The sequence below is a fragment of the Phytophthora cinnamomi genome (assembly GCF_018691715.1).
Source record: "Phytophthora cinnamomi strain GKB4 chromosome Unknown Contig49, whole genome shotgun sequence".
Taxonomy (NCBI): Eukaryota; Oomycota; class Peronosporomycetes; order Peronosporales; family Peronosporaceae; genus Phytophthora; species Phytophthora cinnamomi.
Window position 1 is genome coordinate 572,873 of NW_027150982.1, and position 12,791 is coordinate 585,663.

The following is a 12,791-nucleotide window of genomic DNA, read 5'->3' on the forward strand; positions in this document are numbered from 1 at the left end:
GTAAGTGGGTCGTACCCCCTCCACATGGGGCAAACCGAGCAGAGCTTCTTCGGGATGGTTTGTTGTGACGGCATCTCGAATCGCATCCACATCTTCTTCAGCTAGAGTGAAGTTTTGAAGAGTAAGTCTCTGAAGGTGTGACCGACGTTGAGCTTGAGGAAAAAATAAATCCATCGCCACCTCCACGCGATGAGTTCTCTGTCTTGATCACTCAAGTCCGTTGAAATTGATACGTGGTTAGTGGTCTCATTCATGACAGCTGCAGAGCACACACGCTCAAGAACCACGACCGAGAGGGGTCGCAGAAAATGTTTAGAGACTCTACCATCACTTGACTGGGAGCTGTCGATGTGCTGGCACGGCGACCAGTCATTACTTGGATCCCAGTCACCTGCTGGTCACCTGTTGCTCCACCAAACAAGTTCATCAGAAATTCCCAACTGCCTTTCGCGCTGCGCCTCGCTTCGCAGGAGCTGCCAAAGCATACCCGAGATCTCGCCAAAAGCTCAGCCCCGAACAGTGAATCTCATCACGAGCCATAATCTCCACCAACGCTGTCACCTCTGACCTCATGTGCACTGGCCTGAGGTCAGCCCCAATGGATTCCAAGACAAACGTCACTCTTGGTAGTCCTTTGCTGCTTCCCACCCGAGGCCACGCTTGCTCTCCAAGGTGGCGAGTCGCCGTCGGTACATTCTGCATGTAATTAACCAGGCCCCCTCCACTTTTCGCATGGACTGGATGCACTTGGACCGTAAGTGCAACTTCAATTTCATCCGGGACATCCCCAGCTATCGCTTCCTCCTCCAAATTTCGATCGTTTTCTTCAACGCTGAAATGTATTTCTTGTTGGGGTTGTCGTGTTGCTCGACCCCGCAGAAAAACACCAAGTCGCCGCCAAGGGCGTGCTCGGGGCCGGTTTCGTGCACGAAAACCCCTCTCATCAAGCTGTCGATGTCGTCCGCAGGGATCCGCTTCCCGTAGGGCAATTCCAGCAGGAAGCGCGCAGAGAGCGCGTCGAACTTCCCGGAGGCGGTGAACCCTCTGGCCAACACGCCGCTCTGCATCAAGAGTTTCCGTCTTGTGACAAGACTCTTCTCCACTAGAGCCACGACGGAGAGCAGCTTGAGTGCCTCTCGAAGGTTGAACCTCTGAATTTTTATCTCTTGCTCCGCCTCCTCGTCCGACAGGGTGAAGGAGGTTTTGCGTGGGGAATGCCGTGGTAGGCCTGGAAGGGCGGGTACGAGCACTCGCACTCCGAGTAGCTGATGGCACCCCGGACGTGGTCGCACCACGGCAGCACGAAGCGCCAGGCGTCCTCCAACGTGGCGTCCTCTAAGAAGGAGGTGTAGTTGGTTTTGAGAGTTGGTGATCCATCAATCCCCCATAACCAAGTGGTATATTTGTATACTTGACCACCTGTAGCGAAGCTTAGTGATAATAACTATCAGTATCTAGAGGTATTTACCATTTTTTGATCAAGAGCTAGTCTCTGCGTTCAAGCCGCTGATGTAGCAGACGACGGCATCGATAGAGATTCTGCTGTTGGGATCAAAGCGGCACATGCGCTTGACGAGTTCCCACTCCCAGTCGTTCATCTGGGCAGGTCGCGGTGGCAGTTCTCCTCGCTTCACTTGGAATGTGATGGCGATGTCATTCTCGGCACCCCACGGGTATTCGCCAGTAAGAGCTTCAATCACGCACATCCCGAACGAGTAGATGTCAGCTGCAAACGTTGATTTTCCGCCATCTAAGACCTCAGGTGCCCTCCAGCGGATCTCAGTGTCAGCTACCCGGTAAATATCGTCGGAACCAGCAAACGAGGTGAGCTCGGAACTTCCCACTTTCGTTTTGCCGCTATCGGAAACGAAAAGCTCGTCACACTTGAGATTTCCATGGACAACGCCACATGTGTGAAGGTATTGCAGCCCTAAAGCGGCGTCCAGCAGACAGCGCCAAGGTAGTGCTTTATCCTTCCATTTCAGGTATTCGGTAAGCGTTACGTTCCAAGCCCGTTCGCAAACGTAGAATGGATTTTTAACATGACAAGCACCGTACAACTGAATGATGTTCGGGTGATCGAGCACAGACCAGATTTGAAGTTGACGTCGGAATTCTTCGAGTATCTTCACGATATTTTTCTTGTCAAAAAATTTCAACACGACTTCAGCACCAGCCCAGCGTGCTGTGTAAACGCTTGCAAACCTAACGGGAAATATTCGGCGGTCTCGGTCGATATGGTATGCATGAATAAACCACTCAGGCACCTCTTCGACACTACTAGGGAGGGTTTCTCGTCTTCGCATAGCCATAAACCGCTCCAAAATTGCTTCATCAGTGTAATCTGCGTCCTGTTCTGCAGACACACCTAGTGAACCCATTCCGGAGTAAAGCTGATACAAAAGACACGCGACCGCGCCAATGTCAATCCTATCCTTTGGATCGTGTCGGCACATACCTTTTACCAGCCTTTTTTCATCGATGTTAAATGCTTCCAATCGTGGTGGCAGTGACTTTTTTTTCACTACTTGGCATATCACTGCAGGATCATCCATTTTCCCCCACGGAAACTCACCCGTCACTACCTCTACAATGCACATACCAAAAGAGTAAATATCGGATGCGAACGTAGCCTTGAATCCCTGAAAGCATTCAGGAGCTCTCCATCGAATAGCACCGATACTTTCGGGCTTCTCAACTCTTGTCGGCACGGGTTTAGCAAAAGCGCTCAGACCAAAGTCAGCCAACTTAACGTAATTGTTGTCACAGACCAAAATGTTATTGCCCTTGAGGTCACCGTGCACAATCCCTCGCTCGTGCAGGTGACGCAAGCCCTGAGCTGCAGTGTAGAGCGCGCCCCAGATTTCTTCTGCTGATTTGTCTTTCAGAAAGGATGGCAGCGTGCCATGGATTGCTTGTTCGCACACGAACACAGGTTGCTTGTTGATTTCGTGACAAGCGCCGTACAGTTTAATCACGTTGGCATGATTTAATGAGAACCATAACTCGACTTCACGCCGGAACTGTTGGCGGTTTCGGTGTTCATCCTGATTTGTTAGTATTTTTTTCACGACCACATCCGCGCCCAACCACTTTCCCCAGTACGCGGCACCAAAAGACCCATGCGCAATACGTTCTGTTATTTGCACCTCGTCTGTCGGAAGTAGCCACCGAGGGCTGTCACTGTGCTTGTCACCAGGAGTAGCATAGCCTGCATCCTCATCTTTTGAAACTGTGTCCTGGTACCCCTGTCGCGCCTGCTTTCTGAAGTGCTCCTGCCACTGGTGCACAGGATTATCACCATTCAAGCAACCGGAATTCCTGATTAGATCGTCAAGCGAATCGTGCATGCGCTCATTTCTGTCAGCAACAGTTAGAGCGACGCTGGCCATCATGACATCATGGGCACTAAAGTCGCAGTGCTCAAGCCGACGCGAGACCTGGATGCAGTAGTCCTGTACCAGTACAACGAAACCATCCACAACAGTAACTGACAGCGGCTCTACTGGATTCTCCATTTGCACGTAGATATCCAGAAGCCGATCAACCACGCGCCTGTTATTGTCATGAAGTGGGCCACTCATCTCCTTTAACTCGTCTTCGATTTCGGCGAGAACATCTCTTAGCTTCCGCCCGGACGAAGGACAGATAACCTCGTTAATATTTCCCAGCAGCCTTGCTGGTGCGTTTTCCACAGGTGTGCCCGGATCTTCTCTTGCTCGTGCCAATTCATTCATCACCGAGATAAATTTTGTTAAATCTGTTCTAACACCTGGGATTACCTTGCACAAATTACAGAACAAGTTCCATTTATCCATTGACATCGTCTCTGACACCTTCACTATGTCGGCTTGCATACCATCACCCGCACTATCACTTTTCGCACACGCTGGCCAGCCACACTCTTGTATACCTCGAAGCCATTCTTTGCTGAGCTCTTGAGCATACTGCAACTTGGATGAGTCATCGCTGGGTTCGTCGCGAGCGGCTTTCGTCGGTAGATACTTGAGTGCTAGTACCTGAAATGCAATGAGACCGAATGCGGAGACATTGGAGGTCGATAGTTCCCTTCTGGAATAGTCTAGGTCATCGGTAAGCTGATACGCTAAGCCGATACTGTTGAGGACTCGTTTGCCATCCCATGTAACGCGTAGATCCGCCAACGACAAGGACGTATAAGAGAGTTCCCGACTGATTATATACTGCAATCCATGCGCGTAATCAAGCAGCAGTCTCCACACACTTTTGGTTTCAGAGGTAATCTTCGAGGTTAAAGCAACAGTCTCGTCGAGAATAACAAAAGGGGCACGTCCAACATGATACGCGCCGTAGAATTTGCAAACATTTGGGTGGTTGAGCTGTTCACAGATCTCTATCTGTTGCACACACGATGCCTCATCTCCAGATAGCACAGATCGTTGTGCAAAGGACCACTGACTCTCTGATAGAGCAAACCACCTTGGAATCGAAATGCTGTCGGCATGTAACTGCTCTTTCAGCTTGTTGAGAAGTGACAAGGTAATGTCCTGTTCGCTCGCGCTCAGTTCACTCGCGTACTTTTTACGTGAGTAAAGCAACACCGTGTATATTTCTCGGGTTTGACTGTGGTCACCCATTTCTAGTGCAAGCCTTGCGCTATCCGCTACCAATTCCTGGTAAAAGATCTCGCGTTGTTTCCGTTCATCTTGCAACGCTTTGAGCCACTGCGTTGCCGCAGACGTTAGCCCCAGAATACCAACTGCAGACTTCATTGCATGATCAATGAGACGAGTAATGTAACCGGTTTGGGCCCATCGAATCAACAAACGGGGTTCCGAGTTGTAATTGCCAAGCTTCTTTTCCACATCACGACGCAGGACATTTATGGCTACGGCGTTTCTCGTGTGCCGTTCTTTCTCCCGTAATGACTCGAGAAAATGAGCCCCCAGGGCGTCTTGACCCTCATCAGATGATTCACTAGTATCGATCACATCTCCTCTAAGCTCATAAGCGTTCATACTCCCCCAAGCCGTCATAATTTCTTCGTGTGTTAGTTTGATCACCTCCTGTAGTAAATGATGCCATCTATGAAGCTGAGACGTATGTAGCAGGCGAGGGGCATCGCTCATCAAGTCATCTAGATAATAGTGAAATCTGAAAGGGTTATCCGAGCATAACGTATCCACCAAATCAAGCGAATTAAGGGGGTGAAGCGAATCAAGCGAATCAAGCGAATCAAGCGAATCAAGTGAAGGTGCAACGTAGCTTTCCGCAACGACGATTTTTTTAAGGCAGCGGCGAAAATTGTGTAGTATAACACAAAAGTCCTGAAGAAAGACTCTTGGTACACTTTCGAAGTGTTCTTCAAGTTGTTGATAAATGTTTACCAGTCGATCGAACACGGAACGAAACAAAAAGCCATTGTCTGCAACCTCTTCACACAGCTGCTTTACTTTCTCTAATACCTCAGATATTAAGAGCCCCTCGACTTGGCTTACATATGTTCCCACTGCCGCCTTAGACACTTCTTCAGTTTCCCATAGATATCGATCTGGTAGCAAAATGAGATTTCTAACACCCCACACGACCTCTGCCATAGATGGACGATTAGCCAAAATGACGGAACACATCGAGCAAACCAGTTCCCACTCCGCATCTGTTACATGGCTGGGCTTTGAATTGGGAAGCTGTCGGTTTACAAAGTACTTCTCCTCCACTTGGTCTCCCCCATCTCCACACGTGCGCTGCAAAATGTCCAAAAGCGCCAAACCGAAGGACATTACATTAGCTGCTCGACCGCGTTCCCCACCCTGTTCATCTCCACTAGTTCGCATCAGTCCCATGCCAGTCACCACAAGCCTCCGCTCTGAAGAAAGCCGACGGAATGTGCCCATCGTCAACTCCCGATATACAAACCCTCGCTCATGGACATATTCCAGACCAACTGCCAAACCCAACAAATCACCCCACAACATGTCTGTCGCAATGGCATTGTACGGTTCGTGGATCACAAACGGCTGCCCAACGTGACACGCACCATAAAGCCTCAACACATTGGGGTGGCGTAGCGTTCTCCAAATCGAAATTTGGCACGCAAAGTCCTCCCCAGTATCCGTCATCACAGTCTTCGCCGCATCCGGCCATAGACTCGTTGTCGTCGCGAACCAGCGGGGGATGGTCCCCACCACCACACCCGAACGGCGCACGATACGCGAGTACAGCTCGACAATCACATCCATTTCCCTCTCAGTCAGCACAGCCCCGTAGATCTCCACATCGTTCTTCATCAACGTCAGGATCTCCTGCTGCTGCGTCTCGTCCCCCGCCTCCTCCATCAGCCTGGTGTCGTCACTCAGCAACGGCTCGTAGATCGCCTCCATCCGCCGAACCCTCTCCTCTGCCAGGGACCGTCTCCACAGCGTCAGCTTGCTCACGTGCTCCCTCTCCTCCTCGTCCTTGTCCTCGTCCTTGTCTTCGCCTTCCTCCTCGTCCCTATCGTCATCTCGAACAGGCGCAACCTCGGCCGCCGTCCTTGACGCCCGCAGCAGCACCGTGGCCACTCTGCCCGTGTCCGCCAACTTGACCAGCAGCCGGGGCTCGCGCTCGTAATCCACCAATTGCTGGACCACTTGCCGCCCACAGACCGCAATGACGGACTCACCCAACCCGTCGCCGGCCTCGAGCGCAGCATCCCGCAGCGTTGCAACGAAAGCGTCGCCGATCGCGTCGGGCGTCGTCACAGTGGTACCATGGTGGGACGAGTGCCAGCGATTTTCCTCGGGCACGAGCGGGTCAACGCGGAGCCCCCACGCTCGGCTCATTGGTCACGCTCGAGCACTTCTTCACGTTGGAGGGACGATCGGAAGTGGGAAGGAAGATCGAAGTGGTGGTCGGATATGTTGGCGTGCAAAAATTTTGAGGTGTGAATTATAGTGACAGTAGAATGGATAACCTTTGTAATCACATGTGAACAAAAGCAGGATATGATACTATTTTGTTCACATATACCTTTGTTTCAGAGTACCTTGTGGGAAAGCATATTCGTATCAGTTCTGGACTTCGTATCAGTTCTGGACATCGAGGCTCATTTGTACCCATCACTAGTTGAAGTGGTAGAGCCAATCACATCGCAGCAGTACTTCTCAAAACTTGTCAACAAACGCGACCAAGCCACGTCTACTGCTAACGACGAATTCACCCACGAACTAGCCGGAACTACGAGATACTATATCAGTCAGCTCCACGAATTGACGTGCAAGTTCTTCATCTGTACCAACTCGACGAATTGGTGCTGCCCCGCTGCAGAAGCGTCATTGACTGCAGCCTCTTACGCACTGTACGCCTGTACTGCAGAAGTACGTAAGAGTGGGGTCGAGAACTGATTCATTATCTGTGGGTAGCGATGCCTTTTACGCTAATGGGTGCCTTCCAAAACCTCACCAAACGGTTTAATTGTTAGGGTTAGGCGAGATTAAACGGGTCATTAAACAGAGTGATAAAAAACGAATTGTTTCGTGGGATCAAAAAGTCGTCTCATCAAACAATTCGTTTGGTCACGGTTTTATAGCACCCTCATCTTGCAACGCTATTAAAAAGCATCTTTAACAACGTATGTACTCAAACATGCCCCCCAAGTAGAGATATCCTTCAAATTGAAGAGGCGCGATCTTGAAAGGCCCCAAAGGCGCGAAAATCGCGCGCGCTCGGGCGCCTGGCCTTCATTTCGAAATTGGACTCGGCGCCCAGAAGCCCCAATCGCATCTAGTATTCAATGGTAAGGACTCGCATCACTCTCTCCTGCTGCCCTCCAATTTTCTGAACATCCTGTGTGTAGACAACCATGCATGGCTATTGCAGCAACAAAAAGCGGCGTCAACACTCAATCAATACCGTTGCTGCCACTACTGGCATGGATTGTGACATCACCGTGGGGCCCAAGAAGCGCAAAACCCTGGTTTTCACACGAAGCACCACTCCAGTAGCGTCCCTATCTGCGATGTCAAGCATCCGATCCAGTAACTCTCCCCGCTGCATCGAGAAGTGTTCCAATACCGCGAGCCCCAAACACCTGCCAAAGACACTATCGTTGCTGCCAGTCCCGGTGTTTCTTCGATGCCGTTCCGTCAAGACGGGGGATCGGCCACACCATCCAACGCTCCACCTGCCACGAGGGATGTCGTGTCGGAGACCGTGAAGAAGACGATCAACGCTGTCAAAACATTATTTACCACTTCGGCGAAGACTGCGGTGGCGTCCCGGTCGAGCATGGCGTTCTCCAAAGCCAACGCGGAAGATGGTTATAACCTTCTGTCCGCTACTTGCGACACCTCACTTTGGAGCTCAACATCTTTTGGAACGCGCTCTGGGCATGTGACTATGCCACTTCCAGTCAACGAAGCGGTGACCATACAGGTCTCTCCACTTTCGGAGTTCAAGCTATCACAATCGTCTGAATTTGGAGCTAGCTATCGAGGTGGCGAGAGCTCAGTGTCAAGCCAGAGAACGGAAACGGAGCCATCCCTTCCCTCTTCCTCACCTCGAGGTGGTCTTTCTGGGTCTCCGGCAACGGAGCCACCGCCGCCCAAGACATGCCAGAAACCTAAGGAACCATACTCGTTAGTAAAGACATCCCGAGTTCCTTTCGCTCGGCCGCGTGATGTCGTGCCCGCTTGGTACCTGGAAATATTCGAGTCCGACAGTGATGATTTTGAGACGGTGGAAGGCAACCGGTCGTCTCTTTCAACTACACAAGATGCGCATTCGGCTTCTCAATCGAGTTCACCGGGATTTACTGTCGTTGGTGTTTGTGCTGAGGATCGTCGCCAAGAATGGAAAGCTGAGCAGTGGCCAGCTGATGTGAAGTTCCTTACCGCTCAGTATAACCCGCGCCGCTGGCGTTTTCCGGCAGTCAGTGTTGGTGTGAGAGGAGGGCTGGGCTGCGGCTGCGTCATTCGCTGCAAGGCAAGCACTTGTCTTAACGCGAGAAGCAGTCGCTTTTGTACCGAATACAACTGTGCATTCGGTGGTGAATGTGGAAACGCGCTTCACGAGAGCCGCGCCCTCGCAATCGCACGGAACACACGTACTGGGATCCGTGGTTTAATTACCAAGGCCCCTATTCCGGCTGGAGAAGTTATTGGTGAATACGTGGGGCACATGGATTTATTCGGACCGCCATGCAAGAACGGCCCGGTGAACGAAGGGTACCGGATGCACCTTCGCACACGCACGACGGGCAAGAAGTACATTGGTATCGATGCTCTCGAAGCAGGCGGTATGCTAAGATTCATGAACCATGCGTGCAATCCTTGCACCCGATTCCATGAAGTACAGACTGGGCAACGGCTAACAGTCGTCGCTGTCACGGTGCGTGACGTGTATCCGGGTGAGGAGGTGACAGTCTCATATGGGGACAAGTTGTGGTTCTTGTGCCGCTGTGGTTGGTCAGGGTGCCAACACCGCGACTTGCAGCATCTCACGACATTGTAGTGAATCCGTGCGTTGCTTCGAGTAGCGGTAGCAGGTTGTTGAACTAGCATGCCCGACAATTGTGTGAAATTTGTGTAACACAAATGAATCTTTACTTATACCCATACAAAGCTTTAGTACTCTTCGATTCCATATAGAAGGCGATATCTTTGACCCCACCACTTCGATGGGTTTACTTCCCCCCTCGACGAGTCGTGCGCAGGAAGCAGAGGACAGCATGGGCGTACGTACGGTGGGTGGATGCTGCTGTACTGACGCGAGCTTTAACTGCATTCTATGTTAATGCCTTGTAGCAACGCGGACGAAAGCCTGGTTACCAGAACTACGGGCCACGGGAACAGCTATTGCTTTGCGACATCGTCGCAAAGTATAAGCCTACAGGTCGGAACATGTGGGAGATGGTCGCGGCGGAGTACAATGCGTCTAAAAGGAAGAAGTGGGCTCCGCGCGATTACGACTCGCTACGAAGGAAGTTTCGCAGCCTTTACGCCAAACCCAAGCCAACGGGAAACCAAGGGGACCAGCTAACTCAAAAGGAGAGGGCGATTTTTCTAGCACATGAGATTCAAGGTGCGATCGAAAAGAAGGGGGGAGCCCACACTTCACACGATGGACGCGACACCGGAGACGATGATGACCTTCTCCTTAAGGAGGTAGCTGCCGCTACCGGGGTAGCCAAATATAAGAGCACGTCAGCTGAAGGCGATGAGGTCGACCCAGACGACGAGGCCGACACCAACGACGAGAGTGAGGAAGACGACGAAGTCGAGTGGAGCAACGACCAATCCTCAGATAACGATACGCAGGAGGGGAACCTCGATGACATCAGCCAATATGCCCAGCACACACCGCCCCATAGTCAGCAATTCGGCACTAGCGGTGCGATGGTGGGCTCGATAGTCACCCATGATGGTACTGTGCCTGTGGCTTTTGCCGCTGACCTCGAAAACGACATTGACGCTACTACAGGGCAAGACCTCCCAACCACGACCGCGGAGAATGCGCGGGCTGTGGGTTGTAGTGGTGGTATTGGCTTAGAGGCATTCGCTAGAGCAGACCTGTTCATTGACACGAACGATGCTTCAGCCAGAACGGCCGGGGGAACCCCCCAAACTCCTTCGACACAGAGATCGACTGGTCCAACAACTCCACGAGCTGCAGGCCGTCCACGAACACGCGAACGTCAGACCGTTCCTTCTGTAGCTAACCCTGACGGCCCGATGCTCTCGCGTAACCCAGAACGAGCTACATCGGACGTGGAAGAGCTCCAGAGACACCGGCGCCTCAGCACGAGCAGCGATAGACTCGGTGGGAGGGATCTCAGGGTGCTACGAGACAACTTCGAAGAAATGGGCGGACGAGTGGTGAGAGGAAAGACCAAGCGACCTGCATCGGAGGGGGCAGCATCAGCCACATACGCTAGTGCCAAGAGAACACGAGCCAAGCAACGCATGGACTCTATTGACAATGAGTTGAAGAAAATAGAGGCCGGCCACGCCTCTTTTGGATCAGAAATGAAAGAACTATTGTTTTTTTTTCGAGAGGAGGCGGATCGCCGAGCTGCGGCCGAGGAGAAGCGACGTCATGACGAACGGGGCGAGCGCCGTGCTGACGAGAAGCGTGAGCGAGAAGAACGTGCGGCCGCTGACAAGAAGGAGCGTGAAGAGCGCGAGCAAGTGCGCCGCGTTGAAGCTGCAGCTTCAGAAGCGAAACGCCAAGAGGAGCGGAAAGATGCCCAGCAGCTTCGCGAGGACCAAGAACGCAAACAAGCAGCTGATCGCGCTGATCGCAAGGAAGAACAAGAAGAAAAACGCCGTCAATTCGAAGCGAGACTGGAGCTTGACCGCGTAGAAGCACGTCAACGTCACGAGCAAATGATGTTGCTCATTTCAAGTCTTCAAGGTAAAAGTGAGGAAGAGTTCGACGCAATCCAAAATGTTAAGAGCTAGCTCGAAGTGTTGTACATACATGTTCAATTCAAGTTTCATACCTTCTATCCTCCTTACCATGTACGAATGTAGTACGTATCTCACTTATCCCTACCGTGCGAACACGATAGTTTGCGAGCCTAAACAGGTTGTCCAAGCGCTGCCGACGCTTGGACTTGTCATAAGGGAGCGGCACGAGCAGGCGATGGTATACTTTCTCAATGGAGCCCATGCCCCATTCTGCACTTTGACGGATTGACGTTATTGCGCTGGACAACGCTTTAGCAACCGATCGTACGGATGGTACCAAGCGGTTCGCATCACCCTCCTTTAGAGGGGTCATTATTTTACCTGTCATATCCGCGCTGCACGGGAACGCACTGTCAGCAACTACACCGTAGCGAGGATCCGGATTCAACTCAGGGGATGATAGTTTTCGCCGGAAGTCGAGACTGGTGTCGCCGTCATTCCAAGACCCTGGGCAATTGTGCTTTGCCCAGACGATAAGACCGTCCGCAGAAAAACACAGCGTGCCCGTGACGAACACGCTGTGCAACCAGCCGTTGTAATGAGCATTCTGGATATTTCGATCTGGAGGTTGTTGCACCTGATTAACAAATACACTAATCGTAAGGCTCCAAGTAAATCGTATCGTTAAATACATTGTCAATACCTTATAGTTTTTTCCATCTAGGAAACCCCAGGTAAATTGTAGCATCGGTTGTTTGAGGCTACCAGTAGTGCTAGAGCCTTTTGTCTCGCCAGGGATGGCCACACAATTCTGGCTGGCGCAAAGTCGCGAAGAGCTATTGTCAATGCGTCTTCAGCTGCGTTGAGAACTCGAGTTAGCGTTGATGGAGGAACGCCAAACATTACACAGAGTCTGCTTCGGTGCTCGCATCCCACGTAGAAAGCGAGGTAGTAGCCCCAGCACCTGGTGATGGTGCTGGAGCTTCCGTGGGCGACCGCCCTTTGGATTGAAGGTTGGGATATTGTAGTGGGGAGAAAACTGTTCCAGGAGTTGATTAAAAGAGCCTCTAACACATATTAACACGAGTGAGAATACTAACAACGATAATAGACTGAGGAAATTGATAATATACCTTGACAAGCTTGTTATTGTGATCATGTTCTTGTCTGTCCCGCTGCGCCATGTGTCCATCCATGACGACTGCTCCGGGGACTTGAGGCAGTTCACGGTGATGTAGTGTCTCATGCGGACGAGTCGCTGCCACTCCCAACGTCTTCTCTCGTCATGCAACCTGCGTCGGAGATCTTCCAGAGCTCTTTGCGAATGCCGGCGCGTCTGTGACGCTACACAAAGGGCTAGCATCAGGCTCGCTTCTGGCGCTGACATCATCCTTCTTTTGCATGAGCTAACTCAAATGAAAGGCT

At 51.6% G+C, this 12,791-nt stretch overlaps 1 protein-coding gene across 2 annotated transcripts; it reads right to left on the reverse strand.

Annotated features, from left to right (window-relative positions):
- Positions 1-791: 791 nt before the first annotated feature.
- Positions 792-6,800, reverse strand: IUM83_08200 (the record flags this gene model as incomplete). 2 transcript variants are annotated; one of them, XM_067932558.1, is made up of 2 exons in its annotated part: positions 792-1,228; positions 6,017-6,800. In XM_067932558.1, the coding sequence occupies 2 exons, from the start codon at positions 6,798-6,800 to the stop codon at positions 792-794; spliced, it is 1,221 nt and encodes a 406-aa protein (XP_067789963.1). The 2 variants fall into 2 exon arrangements, with proteins under 2 accessions (XP_067789963.1, XP_067789962.1); XM_067932557.1 differs by lacking the exon at positions 6,017-6,800 and having other exon boundaries at positions 792-1,190.
- Positions 6,801-12,791: the final 5,991 nt, after the last annotated feature.